This window comes from Labeo rohita, chromosome 2, assembly GCF_022985175.1.
Source record: "Labeo rohita strain BAU-BD-2019 chromosome 2, IGBB_LRoh.1.0, whole genome shotgun sequence".
Classification (NCBI taxonomy): domain Eukaryota; kingdom Metazoa; phylum Chordata; class Actinopteri; order Cypriniformes; family Cyprinidae; genus Labeo; species Labeo rohita.
In genome coordinates this window covers 8,877,198-8,902,718 of record NC_066870.1, presented here as the reverse complement: position 1 = coordinate 8,902,718, position 25,521 = coordinate 8,877,198, and the positions used below count along the sequence as shown (strand labels likewise).

Here is a 25,521-nt window from a genome sequence, read left to right as displayed (position 1 = left end):
CTGGTGTCATTGCAACCGAAAATGGAAAACTATTTGGACAATACACATTTCAACCTTTCCCCTACATGCATATGTCTACTTCCACTGGGGTAAAGGACTGTAATCAATCAAGCCAGACTATCCAAGGACAAACTAAAGCAAACCAAACTGCCTTTTGCCCAATCAAAGTGCTTGTTCTTCTTCTGGGGGTTAGCCAAGTCATTATTCTGATCCAGTAATTGTTGTAGTTAGTGTTGTAATGGTAAGAGACAGGATTGTGTATGATATCATGAGTAGCATTAGGGGAGATGGGTATAGAAAGTAAGTGACGCACTGCAATAATTAATAATACTTTAGGTCTCAAACAAAAGTGTGACATTTATAGCATTTAAATCTGTTTTTCATAATTTTATGATTGCTTTGTATCTGCCATTGCTATAATAAGTTTTATTTCTAGTAGTAGACTTTATCCCTGTTCAAAAAGGATTTTACGATGTTCTTTTCATAGACTTAGAATAGATATTTGGCTGACTTCCAGTCACTTTAAATTTCTCCCATTAATGAATCAACATTTATCAGAGCACAAATTGAAAAGACTTCACCCAAACTGTGTCAGTGCATCAGTAACATTTACATTTTGCATACTGACCCATGTTAATAACTGACCCATGCTCAAGAGTTGAATAATTCATACATGGTTGCCATAGAAACCCATATGGTGACTTGGAGGTCACTGTATCTACTTAACTCAAACTGACAGGTAAGAGAATGATGGAGAAGTTGAGCATTGGTGGCCTCATGATTCAGCTAGCATCTGCACTTTTGAGTTCAGAAATAAATGGTTTCTATTGATGCTATTTTTCCAGCATCCACTCAGTTTAAAGATGAATTTCCTCTATATAACACCTTTCTGCATCAATCTACAAAAGTTTAGATATTGGGCCAGGTTAGGGGATCTAGAATATGGTCATGCAGAATAAGGAATTAATATGTGCCTAATAAATACTAATAAACAACCAATATGCTAGTAATATGCATGCTAATAAGCAACAAGTTCATAGTGAGAGTTGGTCCTTAAAATAAAGTGTTATCAAAATCATTTATAGCCTAATATAACTTTTTGGTCAGACTCCTAGACTACACTATTAATACCCTTTACTTGGCAAGACCTAAATGTATTATAAATGCATTTTGTGACCGTAATGCTTGAGCAAGCTGTAAATGGAACCCCAATGCAGATCATTAAATCAACCTGTCAGCAATGCATCATACTGCTGTTAATGGGCATCTAACTTCAAGTACACCCAACTGTATCCTTAATACACGCTTATTAGACACCTGTCTGCTGGCTTGTTAGTTCAGTGTTTCTTTGCTGGCTGCTTATTTCAAAAGAGCATGGACACCAGCTGAGCTGTTTTGGTGGATTGAATTTACCCACCTCGAGTAAACAGTTTGGGGTTGGAGTGATTTAAAGCCTAAGATTTATAGCAGTGATGTCTACCACTCCTAAGTGAGTCAGCTACCAATCAAAGAATTTTTCAACACTACACAAAGAAGAAAATTCTCAGTGTTAACTCACTGCCAAATGTCATCTGCCCTCCAATGTGTAGAAAACTTCTTAAATCAATCATGCATCCATGAGTTTGTACTTATTATGCTTTTTGGATCCCTGGAGGTATTTCCATTTAATGTTTTTGATATATAACACCTGTGTATCACACATAGTCTAAGTGAAATATGGATTTCTTTTGTTGCATTATTCTTGTCGCATACAAATCATATTTGTTGCCATGCGAGTGCAGCAATATTTTGGATTTGGATTTTTTTAATCAATATGCCTCTAGAAACAGTATACATAATTAGGTCATGGATATTACTGTGCCGTTGGGTCCCTTGTTGATTCAGATAATTTGCGTGAGACAGACATATCTGTAAAATTAAGAAAATGAAAGTTTGTAATGTGTTCTGCAGAACCTCCTTCCTCATATTTTTACAAAATCTTTTACTTTATCAGACTATTCAGTTACAGCCAGTGTTGAAATTCAGTAGCTGACCATACTTTTTATGCTAATGGGTTTTATTACAAGTTCACAGCCATATGTCCAGTAAAGGCAAAGTTGTCTGGAAGTCACTTTAAAAAAAATGATTATGCAAGCTGCACTTAATAACAAACACTTCTTCACTCAGCAGACATTCTAGAATGCAAATCAAGTTTCTGTCTTGATTGTTCTTAATTCTTTCAATTGCTCACTCTCATTTTTAGCCATTTGTTCATTCTTTGTTTTTTTTTTTGTTTTTTTAAAGCAAGGTCCACTGGCAATATTATAGGCATTGGGTTATTAATTATAATCGTGTATAGTGATGTCAGAAGTACAGGCTGCGATACCAGTCGGTACTGAAATTTTAAAAACGTCCATTCCCCCGCTAACAATTGATTAAACGGATTAAGCACTGCTGATTGGCCACTGTGTTCATGCACTCAACACATATCACTAGCTGCGTGTCCATTACCCTTCAAATTGTGAATTGAAAATACTCCTAATGGAAATGTCAATTTCACAAAAACTCCCATATATCGCAAAGTTTTTACGTTCACATGAGGTGGGTTTTCAGGCCTTTTTTTTTTTCTTTTGTCTTTTTTTTTTTTTGTTTTTGCACTGCACACTAGGGCTGTCAGAATGGCTGAAAAACTAAATCTGAATTTTGTTTTTAAATATTTGCAAAAATTGTAATTGTTTTCGATATTAAAATGCATAATTTCAGTTAGGGTGAAACAAAAGCTTTTGGCTTCTCTCCTGTGGCCACAAGAGTGTGCATCGAGCAAAATATTACGGTGAAAAAAATGCATAATGTTTAAAATATATGTTTAAAAGATGTTTTTTTTAAAGTTGAATTTGCATTATTATTATTATTTATTATTAAAATGCACAAAATAATGTGTTCTGTGTAAACGGCTTAATTCAGCGGCTTCAACAACAAGATGTTCTCTGCATTGATGTTCTCTTTTTGTCGCAATATATTTATTGAACAACACAGCAGTGCTGCATGTAGTGGCTTTAACGGGATAGGCTAATAAAAAAATTATAATGCAACGACAATTACATCATTGCATTTTGTGTGCCACTGATAAGGCTGCCTCCTAAAGCACATCTAAAATTCGAATGCAACGTTTTTGCATTTGAATGTGTTTTTTTTTATTTAAATTCAACGTATATTCTAAATGAATATTTTTTTATTTTTTTTGACAGCCCTACCGTGCGCGTTTCTAAAAATACATACATACGCCTCTTTCGATTAAATATAGCAAAAATGCATCAAAATCCCACCAGAATTCTTTGCCATGACTTATCTCGAGGAATAAACTGTTTTAGTTGCTAACATCGGTTAATGGAAACACCATCACTTTTTTTTAAAATCAACATTTATAAAATATCGGCAAAGTTTTGCGTAAATCTTTAATGGAAACACGCCTTGTGATTGGCTACAATGATCATCGCTTCACGCAGAAGCACACGGGAACGTTTTACACGGCTGGCATGGCTTTCCTGACTAGCTATATTAGGTGACCTTAACTACTATATATTTATATTTTAATTATTTGTTTGGTACAATGCACTTTTTCTGTACATGCATGTTTTTACATTGTACCTTACATTTAAAAAAATACCTGCATGTAATTACATCTGTAATGAATTTCTGTAAGTACATTTATAATTGCACTGTTGACCCATCCCTTACATCTTAACCTACCCTTTAATCTACCCACACCACCAAACCTGTCCCTAACCTGTATCCCACCTCAGTAGCAGTGTTTTGCAATACAGTATGAACACAATAAGTATATTGTACCTATTTTATTATGTAGGTACATAGTTAAGGCCACCTAATATAAAGTGGGACCATTTTCTCTACTGACTGATATTGCGGTCGGTACTTTTCACAACACTAATCGTGTTTGGTATGGCTTACGTGAAGATAAGGGAAAAAGCTACCACTCCACTTGTACAGTTACACACTATTTTTGTGTGCAGAGTGCTCACTTATATGAGCTTAATGTGTCAGATTTCTCACCCAAGAGCACCATGCCATCTAACTTCACAACTTTATTGTCCTGGAGTCTTGATCGTACAAGGTGGTGCTTATTCCAGTGTTTCCAGAGTTGACTGGTTTGTCTTATCCAGGCCCGTCATATAGTTGCTTCATACTTTGCTGTATTGAAAAGATTGGAGCTTTTAGCTCTACTGCTAACAAACTGCTTGTGCTACTGTAAGGTACAGTTCGCCTTTTCCTTCCTAGTAACAGTGAGGTTCAGGCCTATGACAAATTACCATGTGGCTACCAGAGACAACAGGCCTCGTCTGCATACTCCTGAGGGATCCTTGTATCTCACAGGGTGACCCAGTTCCATCATGCTTCTCCTTCACCTTACCTCTTCCTACTGCCTTTTTTTCTCTTTCAGTTTTACATTTGCCCCCATGTTCATTTGGTGTGCATACTGGTACTTCAGTCTCATTGCTTCTTCCGAGCCTTGTTCTTCACCTCTTACGTGGAGACTTTTCACTACGTCAAGTCGATTATCAAGACCCTGTGAAGATTTGCCACCAAAAACAGACCATTCATCATCTCCATTTCCCTTTGCTCACAGTACAACAAATCCTTTCCACGAAGGGATTACAAGGGTTTTTTTTTGCCACAGACTGCACATTTTTCGTGTTCTTTGAACTCCTCCTCAACAAAAAAAGTTGACTGCAATGCAGTAGTGCCAGCGAGCTGCATTAATATTAATGCCTGCCCATTTCCACCTCCGTGGCAGTCAGCCTGTCAATCTACGCCGCATCTGGACGGGCTTGCCACTCACAATGCCAACGCCTTACTGCCACTGATCCATTGCGTTCTTGCCAATACAAGAATGCACCAGTCACAGGCCAATTTCTATATTGGCTACTACTTTCCTGAGCGGGATATCTCTGTCAAGGATGTTGCTGGATATATCAAAACCTTGGTGATCTTTTTAAATTTCTGCTTTAAATTTCTCTATTGATAATCACATTTTCTTAAACTTATGCATCAATTTAAAGGGGCGTATTCACAAACTCCAAGCCTCTATGAGCATTGCAGGTGTAAAGATGTAACTGGGCTGTGCGTGCGTGCATGCTGTGTTCACTGCAGTACAGCTGCTTTGCTGCACAGCGCTCCAAATGTATACTGAGCTGATGCTCTCTCTCCGCACTACCTAAGTAACTAGAGACCGGCTTTGGGTTTACCAGAATCCACCCTGCAGCAAAAAAAAAGCAACACTTCAGAGGCTTCCACAAATCCACCTCATCTCTGAAATTACATTCATAATTTTTTTTTCTTTTTCTTTTCTCTTCCTTTAGATGCATCCTCATTTATTTCTCCTCATCCCACCAATGATACTTTAATACCCTTGGCGCTCAAAGACATTTGAGAATACTAACCCCGCATTTCTTCTTGAGTACAGTGAATGACCAGATGAGCACTGCAAGTGAAGTGTCTGTGATTCGTCATGACTTGAGATTGCTTGGGTACACTTTTTTTTTTAAATAAAGGTTCCAAAAGCGTGTTTTTGCAGTGATACCATAGAAGAACTATTTTTGGTTCCCCAAAGAACCTTTCAGTAAACAGTTCCTGAAAGAACCATTTTAAAAATCTAAAGAACCTTTTTGAAAGGTTCCATGGTTCTTCATAGAACCATTGATGCCAATACAGAACCCTTATTTTTAAGTGTATGTCAGTTTTCCGGAGGTTGGATGGGTGGCATGGCCTCTGTAGTTGCTGTTCCAAAGGCTTTTTTTGATGTCAGCAGGGCTCCATGGTCCTTATTTTATCTGCTTTACGTATATTCCCTATGGTTTACAGTCATATACGTTTACTTAAATGTACATTTTGGTCATTTTGGCTACTCAAGTACTGGACTGCTAAACCAGCCAGTATGCAGCGGAGTGGTCAATGTACTCGGTGTACTGTATTTGGACTCTTTTTGCAGACAGCGTTCAACTTTTAGATCAGATTTTTTTAAAAAATGGCCATGCTCTCTTGTTTTCATGATGGATCATTATTGTCACTTGTGTACTTGTTCCTAAGTACTTGTACTTGCTTTTACCAGATACAATTCTCATGATATTCTTCCACATAATAATGTTTTGTCATTGTTCATATGCTCTATTACGTTTTATTGCTCTATTACCTCTTGGCTGCATTTACACTGGCAGAAAAATCAGATTTTTTTTTTGCCCACATCTGACACCGATCGGAATTTGATGTACGCGTGTAAACACAAAAGATCCGCTTTTTCCATATCCAATCTGAGCCTTTTCCAAATGTGGTCTAAACACTGATATCCGTTTTTCCCTGTCAGTTACGTCAGTGTTCCATGACGGACTGCGTTGAATGTCATCATTTCGCACTGGGTTGCATTTGCAAGACATGCCTTGGCGAAAGTATACCCGACTCAAAGCTAGTCTCGTTTACGTAAAAATTTTGTACCCTTTTCTTCTTGTCAAAGGAATTGACTTGGTTCCACCACTCCTTCCTCCTTAGTCTTTTCGACAGAAGTCGTAACACCTATGTAGAAAGCATTAACGCCGTCCTTGTGATAGCAGTATTAAAAAGCTGCTTTCACTTTCTTTAATTGTTTGCTGTCGGGTACACTTTAGCTGACTTTGGAAGAGATGAATAAGCAAAAGTCTATCCAGAATTCGAGGGTCAATCATTGGTGCTTATGGTCATGAAAGCCGGTGGATTGATTTTACGCAGGAGATTAGTGTAAACATGAATATTGGATACGAGGCGTGTCTAAAGTGAATGTAATCAGGTGGGCCAAAAAATCGGATATGGTAAAAAGATTGGATCTGTGCACTGACTTGCAGTGTAAACACAGCCCTTATTTAGTACTCTGGTGTTTATTCTGTTACTGCCTTGATTCCCAGAGCTCAGTGCTCAGTCATGTGACCTTCACAGCATCACCAAATTTATAACACCCTGCTCACATATTAAATGTTTATTAGTTCATCTTTTCATTTTGCTGAAATTTGTATTCTCATCTTTGTTTTTACAGTGCTATGCGTGTGCTGCTATCCAAACTGCCACGACCATGGATAGTGGATGAGAAAAAAGATGATGGTTACACCGCGCTTCACCTGGCTGCCCTCAACAACCACGTGGAGGTGGCAGAGCTCCTAGTCCACCAGGTCAGCAGTTATAATGCACCCACTCAGACACTGCGCTATAGGAAGGCCCCATCCTGAAGACCCTGCACTCCAGCAGGTTATTCAGTCCACTAGATGGGTGAAAGCATCAAGCACCTGTGCCGATAATGATTCAAGTGGATAATTGATGCAGTTAATGTCATTAGGCATAGAGAAGAGCTGAGAAAGTAACCTAGCTGTCATTATACTAGATGAATGTAAAGTCATAATGACAAAGGTAGAGAATGTTTGTGGATATTCATGTAGATAATCTTATAAAACAAAATGTTATGTCTAATATTGAAAGCAGAGCTTTGCACTGCTAAATTCTTGCTAAATTGTGAAGCCCCTACCTGTTGGGTGGGGCTAGTTTAATTTAATGCAAATCGGATGCAACACATTGCAAGAACACAGTGGTCTCGAGTTGAACTGTTTTAAACATGCAGGTTTCTTCTGTTCTGCATGTGCGAATTTGGCCAAACTGGTTCAGCGCCTCACCTTCTCACACCACGGTACAGCATGACACTGTTGCTCATCGTTATGTCGCGGCACAGTAACAACGTTATTGCAACATTCCAGCAGCATTATGAGAATGCTGCGCTGACTTAGTGCAGCCCTTTGTCAACTACCTGCCATGACGGAAAAGAGGGAGAGACAAAGAAAAGGTTCACACCAGCGACTTAAGCCTCAGCCTACGAACCACAGTAGAGCTGCACTGCAGTAGTGCAGAGAGATGTTGCTATGGGGTTTCAGTCAGGGAATATCTGAATACAAATCACCATTAGCTCACATTTCCTAACGCAACCTATGGGACAAGAAGGCATGCTCATGAGCAGCGATTTATCTTCAGTAGTTGAGGAGCCGATACTGACTTAACTGAGCCTCTGTGAAAAATGTTTAATGTGGTATCTAAATATCCACTATCACTCTTTTGTGTTTCTTTTGTAAAGCACTATATCATCAAAAAAAAATCAGTATCACAGTGGTTCAAACTTAAAGCGTTTGAGGACAACGGAATGATTTGTTCTTTCTCTGTGTTGCTCTTTCCGTAGGGAAGTGCCAATTTAGACATACAGAACGCTAACCAGCAGACGGCACTGCACCTTGCTGTAGAACGTCAGCACACCCAGATAGTGCGAGTAAGTGGTTCTGGCTTCCTCTGTTCTGTTCTCTTCATTTCCTTTCTACGTTTGACATCTACACCCCTCACCCAGTGTTCCGGCTTTCTACTCAACACAACGCATTGATGAAGCAATGTAGCTAAGTGCCCCAGCTTAAGATTTAAATGCACAGAGTTCTGCTGCAGATTCATCCCCTCCAATTGAATTCATTTAGTCCTGAGCAAACTGGACTATGCCAGGACAAGTATGGGGAGTGGGGTGGAATAGGGGAATCAGTGGGAGCCAAAGCACCATCTTGTGGTCATATAAGAGCAATGCAGCTCTCCTCTTTTCAAAGCATGTGTTTTAGAAATTCAGATTCTCCAGTAATATCCAAACAAGCACATGCTACACTTTTAATATCTGATATCTTGTGGTTTTTTGTTTATATACATGCATGATGAAATTTGACATGCTTTAGATGTCATTGTTAGCTTGTTCATCTAGACTGGTGAACTTGAGCGTGATTATATCCAACTCTACTGAGAATACACTGGTTAAATTCAGTCCTCTCTGTTTGTGTTCAGCTCTTGGTGCGAGCTGAGGCAAAGTTAGACGTGCAAGACAAGGACGGAGACACGCCACTGCACGAGGCCCTGCGTCACCACACTCTGTCCCAGCTGCGGCAACTTCAGGACATGCAGGACGTCAGCAAAGTGGAGCCCTGGGAGCCCTCCAAAAACACAGTATGTACAGAGAAGTATATAAACAGTACAAGTGTTCTCAATAAAAGCTTTAGGTTAACATGTCATGTAGTTCGCTTTCAGTGCGGTGCACTTGATTAGAAGTGGCGGAATCAAATAGCAAATGCTGGATTGATCCACAACAAATAGTTTAACTATCTTAAATCAATTATTAATAATTTGTTAATAGTTGATTACTGATATAGGGCTGTATAAATTCTGTTTAATTTATTTTTTGGCCCCTAAATTAAATTTTGTTGTTTTTCCATTTTTCCATTTTTCTGGTTTGTAGATCCTATTTTAATGGTTAATTTTAATTTCAGTAATGTGTAAGGTATGTCTAATCAATTGAAATAATGAAAATTTTTAACAGTTAAACCATTCATGTGCAGTTTACCAAAAATCACATTTTTAGAGCCCTATGACCCACAACATGCAGACTTTATATTTAAATAGCCTTTAATATTCATAGACACATGACTTGGTTAAGTCTACTGCCCTATTTTTGATTTGTTCGTCCAAAATTGGCAAAATTTTGTCATTTCATGTTATACTTTAAATTAACATTTATGATTCTCCCAACATTTTTCACATCACGGAAATCATTGGACTGCGGTTTTAGCATCCTACAGGAAACATCCAACTATCATGCAGTTCCATGCAGTGAACATTATAATTTTGTGAAACATGATTTACTCAGATATGTAAATGTGATCAGGAGCATTAACGATATTCCAAACCACCCTTTTAAGAGAACTTGATTGCAATGTCTAGGGCCCTATGATTTCCGTGATGCGAAAAAATGCGGACGGAATCGCAGAATCTATTCATAAAAACGGAATTTGCTAATGCGGAATATTAAATATTATAAAAATAAACTAAACTTAAACAATTATTTTATACATTCAAATAATTATACTTGCTTAAATAGAATTTGGTAACAATAAAACAGAAGGTGAGAAAAAGTTAAACCTTTCATAGGGGCCTAAACATGTAATTTTTTAATAAATTGATGTTAAATTGTATAGGTTTCATAATTTTAATTAATTAGACTTGCTTTTTAATTAATAAAATGCAATTTAACCATTAAAAATTTGAATGGAAATAATAATAAAAAATGGAAAAAAATAAAACAGATTTCATTGGGCCCTAAATGTCCTGAATTTGCAAAACTGTTTTTACACGACCCAAACAACTGAACTTTTGTCAAACAATGACACAGATCCCAGAAAAAGAGCTCTAAGTAATAAGTAGTAAAACACTGAGGCAATGTAGACACTCTGCAACTGTAAGGGCTTTTCTCAGGCTTGTCCCTGTGTTAACAATGATAGATCGTACTCTGCTATAAGAACCATTTCCCTGCTGTCACACAAGTAACCGGCCCAATGAGCCACAGTTCCACTGCAGTACAGCGTCCTATATGCTACGCAATCCTTCAGGTGAGACATTCTCCTCTGATTATCCCATCGCCTTTCTTGAGATTGCATATATTTGTGGAAAATTGAGTGGGAGGAGAGAAAGCAGAAAGAAGACAGCTTTGGCAGACAGCAGCCTAATCAAGACATTTACTATATGCACACTCTTCGTAATTTATTGGCACAATGATGGCAGTCAAATTACTAAGCCTGTGAACTCTATCAGAGCAGATTTGAAATGCCGTGAATGCCATGTTCTCAGGTAAATTATCCCAAATGTGGCACGTTATAAAGAATGAACACTTCATACAGAACATCTGTTAGTGAAGCTGTGGCTAGATTTAATATGGCAACCACCAGCTCATATAAAGTTCAAATAAATAGTTTACTGTTTGTAGGTTTTGGTCTTTAAAATGGTTGTTCATCTGGAAATGAAAATGATAATTTACTTGCTACTTTTTCCCAAAATGTGCCAGTTGCACTTCTCCCTCAATTATAATAAATTGTGACTAAAGTTTTCTGGAAAAAAAAAAAAACTTAATCAAAAGCATTATCTGACCAGTAGTTTAAAAGTAGGCTATACAACTCACTTGTATCCCAGGTCTTCTGAAGCCATGTGAGGAACAGACTGAAATCTGACTGATAATTTCTCATTTAGTTGAGCTGTTAACCACTGATCATAAATTTATCCAGATCAACAAATTCACAGAAAATATAACTCAACCAGCCAACTGAAATGGATTCAAAAGAACAAGGAGTTCACAAATTTGATGGTTTTAGTGAAGAACAATAGATAGTTTGCATGTTTTTATGCTGCTTCTGTGTTTTAGTTTTTAGGTAGTTTGTTTGAGATTTCTTTTTGTATGTCTAAAAGGGGATGTGGGTATACAGTTAAAGTCAAAAGTTTACGTACACTTTGCAGAATCTTCTAAATTTTAATTATTTTACCAAAATAAGAGGGATCGTACAAAATGTGTTGTTTTATTTAGTACTGACCCGAATAAGATATTTCCCACAAAAGACGTTTACATATAGTCCACAAGAGAAAATAATAGTTGAATTTATAAAAAATTAACCCGTTCAGAAGTTTACATACACTTTATTCTTAATACTGTTGGTGATACCCTACCATACTTTTGAGTCCTTTGTTTGTCCTAACAATTAAACTGCTCACTGTTCTTCAGAAAACATCCTTCTGGTCCCACAAATTATTTGGCTTTTCAGCATTTTTCTGTAGTTAGAGATCCATGATCCATTTTTTTTTCACACTGAGGGCAACTGAGGAGCTCATATGTTGAGGATCTCAACAGTTAAACTGTACAGCGAGCAGTTCAGGACAAACAAGGGTCTCATGAACAATTATCACTAAACCAAAAAAAAAAAACATCTGTGGATCATTCAGGTAACAACACAGTATTAAAAATCAAGTGTATGCAAACTTTTGAACAGGGTAATTTTTATAAATTCAACTATTATTTTCTCTTATTGGACTACATGTAAATGTCTTTTATGTGAAATATCTTATTCAGGTCAATACTAAATAAAAAAAATAACATGCATTTTGTGTAATCCCTCTTATTTTGGTAAAGTTAACATTTTGCAGATTCTGCAAGGTGTATGTAACCTTTTGACTTCAACTGTATATGTAAACCCTTCAAACAGTGTACAGCGAATAATCACATCAGAACAACTGATCTGTGGGTTTTTCTCTGTGCTGCTGCTGTTAAACAGGAATTCTTCCATCAGTGCCATTGTTTCTAAGGTGTCCCACAGCACTTATCTGTGACCTCCCATTCCCACAGCCTTCCTTTGTCTTCATTAACACATTATGCTGTCAATACAGCAATTCTGGATGAACTATCAGAAAATCTCACCATTACGTCTGACACCAGACAGACTGACGATGCCGGTCCCGTGCACCCTATCTTTTACAGCCTTTGTAGCTCCTCTTACGCTTGACCCCCAGCCCTGCTAGTTCACATCATCGTAAATCAAGCGTTGTGTGACAGGAGGCTGCTTCCAGGCCAGCAGTCAACCATTTATTAACACAAACAGTGTGACAAATCTCTCTCCCTATCAAACCATCACACTTACCACATGCAGCAGATGGAGAGTCGGGCCATCCATTTAAAACACTCAACTGAAGTAATCAGTATGCCGAGATCTGCCCACTTTCATCAGCTCAATATGGTCTATAGCATTTCATCACTCCAGATTAATTTGTTAAACCAACATTACATCATGGACATGAATGGGGCTCTTGTGTTCATGTAAAACTCAATCACTGATTATTTTAGTGATCTTTATTAAAACAAGCATCACTGTTAATGTTGCTTATATTGCGTAACAGTGATTTCAGTTAAGTAATTTGACCTTTTTTTTATTTTAACCTGGTGAATAATAACTTAGAAAAACACCTAGAACACTATTAAAAATTGTAACTATATCTATAGACCAATTTGGAGTAGACGTCACAGCTACATCACTTGCAGCTGCACACGCATAGTGGTTGCAGAAAAGCACTGGTAACAAGTGGAGATAAATGGGTAAAATCCATGGAAGAGAAAAAAATATTTTTGTGCCTTTTGATGTCACTCAGAATGCAGGTAATTATTATCGAATACTGTCGTCAATGACGCCATTGGAAGCTAAACACAGACATTTAAATGGACACACTTTGGATGAAAACTGCTATAAATACTCTACTTTTAAAGCATAAATTTGATTTGAACAATAGGTCTATATGATATTCACATATTCTGTTCATAGGGGACGTATTGTATTAGCCCTACAGTTACAGCATGAAATATTATTTAAAGCTATTACTATTAACATTTTATGTGACATTTATTTTATCTCACAATTCTGGCTTTTTTTCGCAAATGCAAGTTTATGTCTCCTAATTCAGACTTTACAACTCGATTTAACTCAAAACTAGTAAGTTTGTTAATTCTGAGGGGAAAAAAGACAGAAATGTGGGATATAAACTCTGAGCCGAGGGGAAAAGAGAGAATGACGAGTTGTTTTTCCTTATTACTTAATAAAGTCAGAATTTTGAAATACAAAATCAAATTTACCTTTTTTATTCTTTTATTCCATGGCTCCATAGATCGCTACTTGAACCGCCCACAAAAACGGCATCCCTGTTTCTGATCTCTAAGACTATCCCACTATCTAACGTCAGTTTTGATCAATAACAGTGTTTATCGCTGGGTGACAAGCTATTGTAATATGCGGAGAACATTTTGAAAATGGCATCTAATCAATATAATCTATAATCTTTTTAAATCGAACTATTTTGTACCGTATCCGTTTAATTCTCTAGCCGTAAAAGGCTATCTCTCCGGCTTTTCTGCAACCATAATGCGCGCGCGTCCCGAATGTTCACAAACTGATAATTGGTCTATATTGCCTCTGGAAAATGTTGTGGGTGAAATCCAGTCATATCAATGGGAATTTGTGCAATCCGTAGTTTCGTATGAAGGCTAAAAATCTCCCTGTGCAAATTTGCTTGTGTTCCAGTTGGTCACGCAAATTTGCCATGCTGACCAACAGAAAGGAACTTTGTTTGAAAGGGACTTATCACTGCATTATTGGGATGTTCCAAACCCATAAGACTTTCATTCATCTTCAACGCAAATGAAGATCCACAAATCAGAGATTTCTGTCCCTCCATTGAAAATCAAGGTAACCAAAACTTAAGACGCAGTAAACGTAATCATATGAATCAAGCTGTTTAATCAAAGTCTTTTGAAGAGACTTGATTGCTTTTGAGCTCAAAAGCTCAACTGTGCCTTCTCGACGCTTGGTATCCAATAAGGTTTGCCCTCTAGTGTTTTGCAAGCAACCACGAAGATTTGATCTTGCACGTAAAGCTAGTTTAACCACATTTGATGAGCTCTATGTATGTGCATTGATCAGTCTTTTTATGTGAGTGAAGGCCTAAATGAAATCTGTTCATCATATAAAGCAATCATGTCTCTTCAGAAGACCTGGATTAAAACCGCTCAATTCATACAGATTGTGTTTACTATGTCTTTAACATTTTGAAGCATCAAAGTTTTGGTTGCATAAGTGTTCAGTGGAGGAAAATAAATCTCTCAGGACTTAAAAATATTTTCATTCAATGATGAAATAAAAACATCTCTGTTAAGAAGTAGATATCAAACACTTTCATTAGAAACACTAGCTGTATATATAATTAGGTTATTGTTTATTCTCATACAACTTAGATATTCAGAAAATAGAATTCTGATTTAAACAGACTCTGCCCTGTAATTAATTAATCTTCAACATGGGTAATTGTGACTTTAATAGATATTCTGTGTTCATCTGCTATATTTGACTTTGTTTGTGGTGAATCTTCGCAGTTAATTATGGGACTAGGCACTCAAGGGGCTGAGAAGAAGAGTGCAGCTTCTATTGCTTGCTTCCTGGCTGCCAATGGAGCTGAACTCACCATCCGTAACAAGAAGGGCCAGTCTCCTCTGGACCTGTGCCCTGACCCCAGCCTCTGCAAGGCCCTTACTAAATGCCACAAAGAGAAGACAAGGTATCTGCCCAACCAGTAGGGGATCTGCTGAAGTTTCTTGCTATTCATTAATTATTAATTTTGCTATTCATCCTTTAATCCATCTGCACTGTATATCTCAGTCAATGTTTTAGTTCTTTCTCTTCCTCTCATGTCCTCAGTGGGCAGGTTGGCTCCCGTAGCCCATCTCTAAACAGTAATAATGAGACTCTTGAGGAATGCATGGTGTGCTCGGATATGAAAAGGGACACGCTTTTTGGCCCCTGCGGTCATATCGCTACCTGCTCCCTCTGCTCGCCTCGTGTCAAGAAGTGTCTCATTTGCAAGGAACAGGTCCAGTCCAGAACCAAGGTGCCGAAACCCACCTCACTAGTTTCATTGTTTATGGATATATTCTCATGCCATAGTGAACTTCTCTTTTTCTTACACACAGATTGAGGAGTGTGTGGTTTGCTCTGATAAAAAGGCAGCTGTGCTTTTCCAACCCTGTGGTCACATGTGCGCCTGTGAGAGTAAGTCAGCTTGCTTTCCTCTCCCACACCACACCTCTTCTCTCATCACCTCATGTGATTGTCTCTCATCCAGACAAAAAAGCTCATTCTGTCATCTAGGTTATCAGAATATCACACATCACATGACTGTGATACAGATGCAGACATCTAGGTGTTCACACACAGGATGAGCGTAAAATATGCGTGAATCTCACAAAACGTGTCTAGAACATCAATTAGAACATTCAGTCCTTAGGACTATTTTTATTAATTGTGACAATATTTTGTCATTTAAGAACAATTTCCTTCAAAATGATCTTTGCTGTAATTCAAAAATTCCTTATTCTTATTACTTGAAATGAAAATTTTAAATCATATATTAGATGTATTCATAAGTAATAGTAGTATTTGTTGTGCCACCTTTAGGATGATGATAATGGGAGAAAAATTTATTTTTAGTAATTTTTTTAAGAAAATTGCCTGGGTGCATTACAGTATTGACAGTTTGGGGTTAAAATAATAATAACTATAAACTAATAAACTCTATCTTGAAAAAATCCAACACCGATTGAAGCACATTACAGTAATGAAAATGTCATAGAGGTTAAAGGAGAAGTCCACTTCCAAAACAAAGATTCACATATAATGTACTCACCCCCTTGTCATCCAAGATGTTTATGTGATGTTTATATATTTCTTTCCTCAGTCGTAAAGAGATTTTTTTTTTTTGAGGAAAAAAAAAATTCAGCATTCTGCATTTAGTAGACTTCTATGGTGCCCCGAGTTTGAACTTCCAAAATGCAGTTTAAATGCGGCTTCAAACAATCCCAAATGCAGTTGTAAACGATCCCAGCCGAGGAAGAAGGGTCTTATCTAGCGGAACAATATAGTTTTATTGAACAAAACTGTTAAAATACATAATGTATTATAAACAGTAGAGCAAATGTACATTACGAATTACAGCAAAGATTGCTTTTACACTTTACTGCTTGATCTAATCCTGGTTTAATATTGAGTAAACATCATTTAATTCAAATGTCCACTTTATCTTTCTGTCATTTCTTTATGACAGAAATGCCGTAAATACCTGTTTTAGAGTCCTACTTAAAAGACCTTTTACTTTTTACAAAAGTATGAACTATCAATCAGATGGCTAATGAAATTTAGTAGATTATGTACAACAGGTTTTTCAAAGTTCATGTTGATAATTTAGAGGTCTTAGAATTTTAATATTCTTTAAATTCTTCTTCAACACAGAAGTAAGCCTATGGCCTAGGGAAATAACGAAAAGAATAACAACTTGCAATAAACGATTACTGTGTGCACTACAAACCATTGTGTTCAAAATAAGCATACAAGATAATGCATAAAAACATTATGATAAGATGCACCAATTTGCAGTATCAAGCAGCAAAATGAGCTGTTTTGAACCATAAAATGTACAAAAACTTTTCCGCTCTTTATGGGAAAAAATAAGGTGGATAGGATTAGAAGATAAACCTCTACTTTGTGTGTTTTCCTGCAGACTGTGCCAGCCTGATGAAAAAGTGTGTACAATGTCGGGCCGTGGTGGAGCGCCGCACTCCCTTCGTTTTGTGCTGTGGAGGGAAAGGTATGGAGGATGCCACTGATGATGAGGACCTTAGTGAGTGAACTTCCACACGTTCCCGTTTTTTAATTTCTCTTTCCTCTCTCTGCCTTGGTTCTCATGTCTCTCATGTTTAATATTTATGTTGGCTTTGGTTGGTGCTTCTCTGTTTCTATTGCCCACACACATTTCTCTCCCCATTGTTATGACTAATCTGTTATTTCCCAAATGTGTTTTCATGACTCAAATCAGACATGTAGCCCCTCCTCTTAATGCATAATATCAACACCCTGGAATGAGCTTTGTAACTGCTCTGGAATGCCTTCGTAACGTGCACTATGAGATTTTTAGGAAGTCACTCCTCGCAGACGTGTGAAAATGAATCCCCCAAATTCATTTTCCACAGAATATTTCTGTAATTGAACACGTCAAAGGGGCTATCCAAAATTTATTTTAGTCTCATCTTATTTTGAGTTGTGATTCACCACTATTTGTTACAACATCGTTCCTTTTGTATGTGATCATGACACTGCCCATGTTCTTTATGTTGGTTTAGTTTGAGTTCAAAGGGATACTGGTGTAAGTTCACTTTTTTTACAGTGTTTATTTATAGAGAGGAGGATCTGTTTCTTTTTAGCCTCGCTTAGATGTCCAACACATCTATCCACGCTGACATCTCTGCTGACCTACAGACATGCTGATCCACACAAACACGCACACACTCGCACACAGTCCAGTCAACAGAGGAATGTAGCCTTTAGCTCTTATCTTGGTCTGTCTTTAGTGCCTGAGCTCTGTTTGTTGTAAGGCGCCACTTTTCCACACACACAAAACCAAAGCAGCATCCCGTGTAGACCCAACACACTCCCCCCCGCCTTTTCTCCTTGTAGACGGAGCAATGAGAAAGAAATGCCACCATAGATGGGATTCTCTTTTGCTTCAGTCACTTTAAAGACACGAGCACTTTAGTCCCCACATATATGAGGACGTGATAAACCGGCATCTGAAGGCTGGGGCCGATCACGTGGGCCTGGAACTTAATTTCCACCGAGGAGAACTTGAATATGAACACAGGAAACATCCGCTAATGATGCTGTCAGACAGATTCTACATCATTTTTGGAAAATAAGATTGGGGGACTGTTAAATGACCTAGTGGAAATGATCCAGTCTTGTTAGCCGACCCCTGGAGCCAAGAAATGTCTCTCACTATGCCGCCATAAATTTCCCCTTTAGTGAATATCCATCTAATTTTTTTCCCAACTTGTCGGACTTAAAATTAACCAGTCTGTTTTCTTCTTTCACACTAATCCATCATAAAAAAAAAAAAAAAAAAACTCCATTTCAGGCCTCTCAACACTTGCGGCCTCTAAAACCTTTGCTGTAATTTTTTTTTTTTTTTTTTTTTCCACTGAATGTAAACAATAAAATTAGAGATGCACGATATATTGCTACCAAGTTGCTTATTGGCTGTTATTAGTAATGTTTAAACATCAAAATTGGATATATATTGGCTGCTATTTGTGTGCTTACTAAAACCATCCAGAATTTTAATATCAGTGCATCCCTATTTAAATTCTTTCTTTTATAAAGTGACTGTCGTCACTTCCGCAGCCGTAAATGATGGATACCTTGATGAACAAGGTCTCCCTTCCACAACAGCTGTGTCCAAAACTACCTTTAACTTGCTCTTCCTTTTGCTCACTTTAATGAATATTTATAACTAGAATATGCCATAGGCCAGGCTGGATTGGCCCCGGAGCCAACAGCAGGGGTGCATGCAATTACATAACACTGTGACTGGTTGCTTCTCAGCAGGGGGCTCTAACTCAATGGCAGGGGGGTCGCAGGATCTTCTCCAGCCCAACAATCTGGCACTAAGTTGGTGTAAGTATTCTATTCCTCACCCCAAGTTCTTCCTGCCTCAACTCCTTCCTGCTCCTTTGGGCTCAAAGTCCATATCTCCACCCCAGCATACGTCATTCTCTCTGGCCTGCACTACACGAATAGGAGAGGCCGTCAAGTGGGACCGTAGGCCTGCTGGCGGCCTGCTGCGATTCAGTGCTCTGGGTTGATTCCGCAACGGGGTCCCCCATATTAGCCATGTAAAGTGTCAGAACAGGCACAAAACTTCTAGAATCATCAAGTAATTCCTCTGTAAATATTTGCTTAGTTAGAAGTTAGAAAGCTCTGGGATCTGCAAATGCTGAGGCCCAGGGATCCACTTTCACAAACTGCATGATGGGCTATTCAAGCTTGTGGTACTTTTCTCAGTTGTCTCTGCTTTGCCTTTCAGCCAGTGGAAATATCCCAGCCTTGCAGAGGGACAAAGACAACACTAATGTCAATGCAGATGTACAAAAGTTACAGCAGCAGCTGCAGGATATCAAAGAGCAGGTGAGCATCACATTTTATTATAGGGGTGTAACAATTTCAAATTCTGCCAATGCATGTGAATCAATCTTATATGGATTGAAATATGGAATGAAACACAGTTCTGTAATGTTATTCACTATTTTAAAATAGATGAAAATTTGTAACATGCACAAATTAATAGTCGAGCATGACATCATTTGGTCAACAGAATTATGTCAAAATGACTGTCTTAAGTAGTGTACACAGTCTGTCTTAAAGAATAAGTCACAAATAATGTACTCACCCCCTTGTCATCAAGATGTTTGTGTTTCTGTCTTCAGTCGTGAAGAAATTATGGTTTTTGAGGAGAGCGTTTCAGGATTTTTCTTCATATAATGGACTTCATTGGTGCCCCGATTTTGAACTTTGTAGTTCAAAATGTAGTTTAAATGCAGCTTCAAAGGGCTCTAAACGATCCCAGCTGAGGAAGAAGGGTCTTATCTAGCGAAACGATCGGCCATTTTTTTTTATAACATTTTTTTTAAATAACATTTTTTTTATACTTTCTAAGCACAAAAGCTCATTAAATTTGTAAATTGTTGTTCTGGAAGTAGAGTTCTCCTTTAAGTGAACGTAAATGTGCATTAGGTCTTAAAGTGACAGCAGCCTAATATACCTGCTGCTGCCTATGTTCTTGTTTTCTTCTAATTTTGACAGCAAGTTTTGATTTAGTTTTAGTCATAGTCTTTTGACTAAAATGCCATTTAGTTTGTCTTATTTTAGTCATCTGAATTGTTGTAGTTTTTGTCTAGTTTTAATCGACTAAATCTACAGTAGATTTAGTTGGCTAAAATCAAATAGGTTTAGTTACAGTGTAATGCATTTATTAAGCATTTCTCTAAAATGACCAAACTCATTGTATAGTTTTGATATTAAGATTTTATCATGATAGACACAGATTTAACTGCTGTGACATGCAACTTGCCTTTATATTAAAATTTAATGAAACCACTTCTCATAAAGGAACAAGAACATGGTGGTCTTTTCAATGAAATGCCAGTGGTTATATAGGCTAACATTAATTATGCATTCTTTATAGCTACTTGTTTACCACATTCTTCGTTCTTTCAAGCAGCCATTTATTTATATAAATAAATTTAGATTAATCGTTATTAGGGCTACTAAATTAGGCTGCTGCCCCTTTAAACCTGGACACATGGATGCAGTGTACTGATAAACGTCCGATATTCTCCCAACTGTTTACGTTCACCTAAGACATAACAGAGTGTGTTTACGTGAATACTTGTCAAAACTGACAATTCAACATCTTTTGTGTGTATTTCTCCGTTCATGAGACATGAAGAGTACTCGTGTGCTGTGTAAGAGGCGCTGTTTCGGTGTGTGCGCTCAGAAAACCCCGACCAAATTGACTTCTCTTTTGCGTCGTCAGATTTATCCATATATATGCTCTTCTCTTACTCCCAGATGTTGCAATTTTTTTTAACGTTTTATTAGACGTGCAGCAAATAAATGCTAGTTTATGTCCCACCGGCTGTGATACAGTTCAAATGTAAGCATCTAACCTCCTAACCACACAGAAGCTCATTTGTTCTGAATGAATCTTTTTCCAAATCATCCCTCCCTAACACATTTGTCTTGTTTTTATTCGTTGACGAAAATGTCAATATATTTTCGTATAGTTTTTGTAATTCAAAAGAAGTTTTTGTTTAGTTATAGTCTCGTTTGTAGTTAAAAAAGTGCAGTTGACGAAAATTATGACACATTATTCGTCAGTGAAATTAACGCTGCTGTGAAGTAGAGCAGAACAACAAACAGTGCTGCCTAAGTTTGTGAACCCTTTAGAACTTTCTATATTTCTTTTAAGAGTTTGGAGAAATGTTTTGTGGACAGATGAGACCAAAATAAAACTTTTTGGGTTTAAATGAGAAGTGTTATGTTTGGAAAAAGAAAAACGCTTCATTCCAGCATGAAAGCCTTATTCCATCTGTGAAACATGGTGGTGGTCGTATCATGGTTTGGGCCTGCTTTGCTGCATCTTGGCCAGAATGGCTTGCCATCATTGATGGAACAACAGATTCTAAAGGAAAATGTCAGGACATCTGTCCGAGAACTGAATCTTAACAGAAAAGTGGGTCATGCAACAAGACAACGACCACAAGCACACAAGTCATTATACCAAAAAATTTTATATTTATGCAAAAATGTAGAAAATTCTAAAGGGTTCACAAACTTTCAAGCAGCACTGTGACTCCAGTCTTTACTTCATACTCTCATCCATAGACTGCTTTTTTTTTGGCCGCAAGAATGGGTGGTTTTACTGCTTGATTAATAAAAGCAGCATGGCACAAAGCTTCAAAAGCTCATTGTCTCCTAATTAGGACCCAAAATAGATAAAGTCTGCTCTTTAAATCCAAGAAAAGAAGCAATGGCAGGAGAATCTGTGCAAATAGCGTGGAAAACTATATTCATGCAATGTGCGCATGTCAAATGGCTTTTAAAAGTAATGCATTACAATATTGAGTTACTCCCTAAAAAAGTAATTGTTACTTAGTTACTTTTTATGGAAAGTAATGCGTTACGTTACTTTTGCGTTACTTTTTAAATCTGGGCAGGGCTTGCTTGTTTGTTTTTATTATAAAAAGTTCTATTTTTGGCAAATGTAAAAGCCTTTTCACACCAAAAGCGTCAGACTTTGAGAAAAGTACATTCACGTCTATACAGTAGACCACAGAAGAAGAAAAAGTCATCTCTTCAGCAATAAAGAAAAACACGTTATATTATCTTGAGTAATTTTTGCTCATTAGTATTGTTGAATTGGATCATCGAAGGTCGGCAGCAAAGACATCGGTTAATAAAATGGGATTAAATGCATAAAGTATATTTGTATTATTAAACATTTAATTATTTGCAGGTTTGCGTAATATTCTGAGTTGAATTTCACTGTTTTTATTCATTTTGAGGAATAATGAATCTGTTTTTTGTGAGTGAGATGAATTAATGCATGTTCGCATTTATTCTAGAACTAACATATTACTCCCAATTTCTCTCAACATGGGGACAGGAGAGCTATTATTCAACAAATGGGGGGGAAAGTAACTGGCGTTACTTAATTGAAAAAAGTAACTGATATTTTCGTCAATTAAAAAGTAATGCGTTACTTTACTAGTTACTTGGAAAATGTAATAATATTACATAACTCGTGTTAATTGTAATGCGTTACCCCCAACACTGAATACTATGCTCGGATTCTTCAGTTAGAATGATGTCATTCCATTTGAAACAAATAGTGTCCATGTAAATGTAGCCAATGGAAGTGGCTAATTCAGCGTTTCTGTAGTATCTCTTATTTCATTGCTACTACTATCATTAGACCGAATTATTAAATGAAAATGTTCTGAATTTGCTAAAATCATTCCTGAATTGAATAGTGAATCAAATTCGATTCGCACCCCTTAATTTCTAGTCTTAAGCATATGCAATTTCACGCAGTAATTGCTCAATTAACCTGTTTGTCTTCCACTCAGACGATGTGTCCCGTGTGTCTGGATCGCCTAAAGAACATGATCTTCATGTGCGGTCATGGCACTTGTCAGCTCTGCGGAGACCGAATGAGCGAGTGCCCTATCTGCCGCAAGGCCATCGAACGTCGCATCCTACTTTACTAGAGCGGCGGGCCATCGCAACATCCCTGTTTTCCAGCCACAGAGCATGCTGCTGCTCTCATAAGCACCTTTCATGTATCCGCAAGGCTCTCTGTGTCTCACGCTAAGCTAAGAGTCATCAGTGTTACATCATCCATCTTTATTTGATCATTTAGGCTCGATACTTGTCCAGTTAACTTCAGTTTTCTGTTTGCTTGGATTATGATCAGCAAGAGGAGGAAGAATCTTGCTTAACTACTCTATCTTGCCATTTTCTTCATGCAAGTGCCCACTTTTTTCTGACGTGAGTAGTTCAGCAACACCTACAAGACGCGAACTGACACTGTCAGGGTCTGCTGATATTTCATCTTTTATTATGTCAGTATATTATGCTCATTTATCCTTATGCAAACCGTTGTATCTACAGTATCTGTGTAGGTCATGATACAGCATGGTGAAATGTAGAACATGACTGAACTCTTTCCCACTGAATCTTTCGTTTAAAAGTCTCATTCTGTGTGATGTAGAGTTCGGTTTGAAATAATGTGTAAATGTAAAGCATCCGCATTTACTGACCGAAGAAAGTTTGTCCTGTTCAAACAGTGAAATAAACATTCACCTTTTAGCAATACTGTTAGTATAACATTGCATGTTCCTCTCTCCAATTGCTGCTGTACTACAGTATATACACAGAGTATTATTGTGACACCCATGTTGAAGATCGGCTCGTCACCTGATCGGTGCAGGAAAGCGCATGCTTTCCATGCAACCGATCCCTGTTGTCTTTAAAAGGATATTCATTTACTTAACAACCATCGTTATTGGATTGTTCTCCAGCAGTCCTACTTTATGCACCATATTGTCTTGCCAGATATTTAATACAAAAAGGATTTGAATAGAAGCTGCTGGTCTTGTGCTGTTCTTCCAAAAACATGAAAACATTTCATACCTTTTGGGAAAAAGGTGCTGTTTATCTTTACCTTACTAGTTAAGTTAATTTATGTATTTTTACCTTTTTCTTCTAAATCTGAAAGACTTGGAATATACTATAGAATACCACATAAGCTGTAATTGTTAAATGGGGCCTTACTTTAATTAGGCTGCAAGAACGCCTGACCAAAAAGAATTTGTAGTTGAGGACTGTTCATCAAAATTTGGCATTTTTCTGTGCTTGTGAAAATATATTTCAACTTTTTTTTTCTTTTGTCCTGTGGCCCATTCCCATCATGGAAGAGGTCTTAAGTTACGTCTACAGTTGTTTGATGTCATGCTTCATTTCAGTGTGACTCAACACTGCGAAGCAGACATTTTTACTGGAAGCAAAAGTACTTTCATACTTTACCTTTTAAAGATTTGTATCATGTTTGCATCTTTTATGATCTTTTCTTTTTTCCAGTATTAGGCTTTTCTGATATTTTAACATTAAAAACTAGATGCACTAATATACCTTAATGGTAGAATTGTATTGTCATGGTTACTCAAACAGCCTGTTTTGTACCTTATTTTCAGTACACAAAAAACTGCCCTGGTCTAAGAAACACATTGATACTTTTTTTTTTTTGTTGTTGAATGAATGTTTGATGTATGATGTACAACATTTATCATAGGAGGAATTCCTTTTGCCCTGTATTGCAATTTGCTTTGAAAATGCATTGCCGAATAAAGATCTAACAAAACGGAGCAGAGTACTTCACAAAAGATACTGCGTTTTTACCTTTTGTTTCAAGACTGTCACTTCAAATGATCAGAATGAACAAACCAGAATTTAATGTTGAATTTTCTTGATTAGAGATAGTTTTATGCAAAGGTTTGGGGTCCTCTTTGCAGAATCTGTGAAAATGTGAAGAATTTGAAAAAATAAGAGAGATCATACAAAATGCATGCTATTTAGCACGGTCCTGATTCAAATATTTTACGTGAAAGATGTTTACATATAGTCCACAAGACCAAAAAATAGCTGAAATTATTAAATAACCCCCTTCAAATTTTGTAAACTCTTGGTTCTTAATACTGTGTGTGGTTACCTGGATGATCTACGTCTATTGCTGTTCATGAGTCCATAGTTTGTTCTCAGCAGGGTTCTTAAGAAAAATCCTCCAGGTCCTGCAGATTCTTTAGTTTTCCTGCATATTTGAGCAGTGACTGTAAGGTTTTGAGATCCATCTTCTCACACTGAGGACAATTGAGGGACTTAAACACAGCTATTAAAAAAGGTTCAAACATTCACTGATGCTCCAGAAGGAAACAGAATGCATTAAGAGCTGGGGGGTGAAAACTTTTGAACTGGCTGAAGGTGTTAAATTTTTTTCTTATTTTGTTGAAATTTCACCCCCCACCCATTTAGTAGCAACAGAAGACACTTAAATGTTTCCTGGAAAGCTAAGTACAATTTACCTTGATCTTCCAATTTAAAAAGTTTTCACTCCCCATCTTTTAATGCATCAGTGAAC

The 25,521-nt window shown here is 37.3% G+C and overlaps 1 protein-coding gene across 6 annotated transcripts in view; it reads left to right on the top strand.

Annotated features, from left to right (window-relative positions):
* The window catches only part of mib1 (MIB E3 ubiquitin protein ligase 1), a 72,204-nt gene extending 47,572 nt beyond the window's left edge, over positions 1 to 24,632 (top strand). The window contains exons 13-22 of one of the 6 annotated variants that reach the window (XM_051136102.1): positions 7,058 to 7,190; positions 8,240 to 8,326; positions 8,875 to 9,033; positions 14,816 to 14,997; positions 15,138 to 15,327; positions 15,410 to 15,488; positions 16,993 to 17,079; positions 18,873 to 18,941; positions 19,351 to 19,451; positions 22,955 to 24,632. In XM_051136102.1, the coding sequence (XP_050992059.1) occupies positions 7,058 to 7,190; positions 8,240 to 8,326; positions 8,875 to 9,033; positions 14,816 to 14,997; positions 15,138 to 15,327; positions 15,410 to 15,488; positions 16,993 to 17,079; positions 18,873 to 18,941; positions 19,351 to 19,451; positions 22,955 to 23,095 (1,228 nt within the window). In that variant the 3' untranslated portion in view covers positions 23,096 to 24,632. Of the gene's footprint in view, positions 1 to 7,057; positions 7,191 to 8,239; positions 8,327 to 8,874; positions 9,034 to 14,815; positions 14,998 to 15,137; positions 15,328 to 15,409; positions 15,489 to 16,992; positions 17,113 to 18,869; positions 18,942 to 19,350; positions 19,452 to 22,954 lie in introns of all 6 variants that reach the window. The other 5 variants (XM_051136091.1, XM_051136080.1, XM_051136070.1 and 2 more) reach the window with 5 other exon arrangements.
* The last annotated feature ends 889 nt before the right edge of the window (positions 24,633 to 25,521 follow it).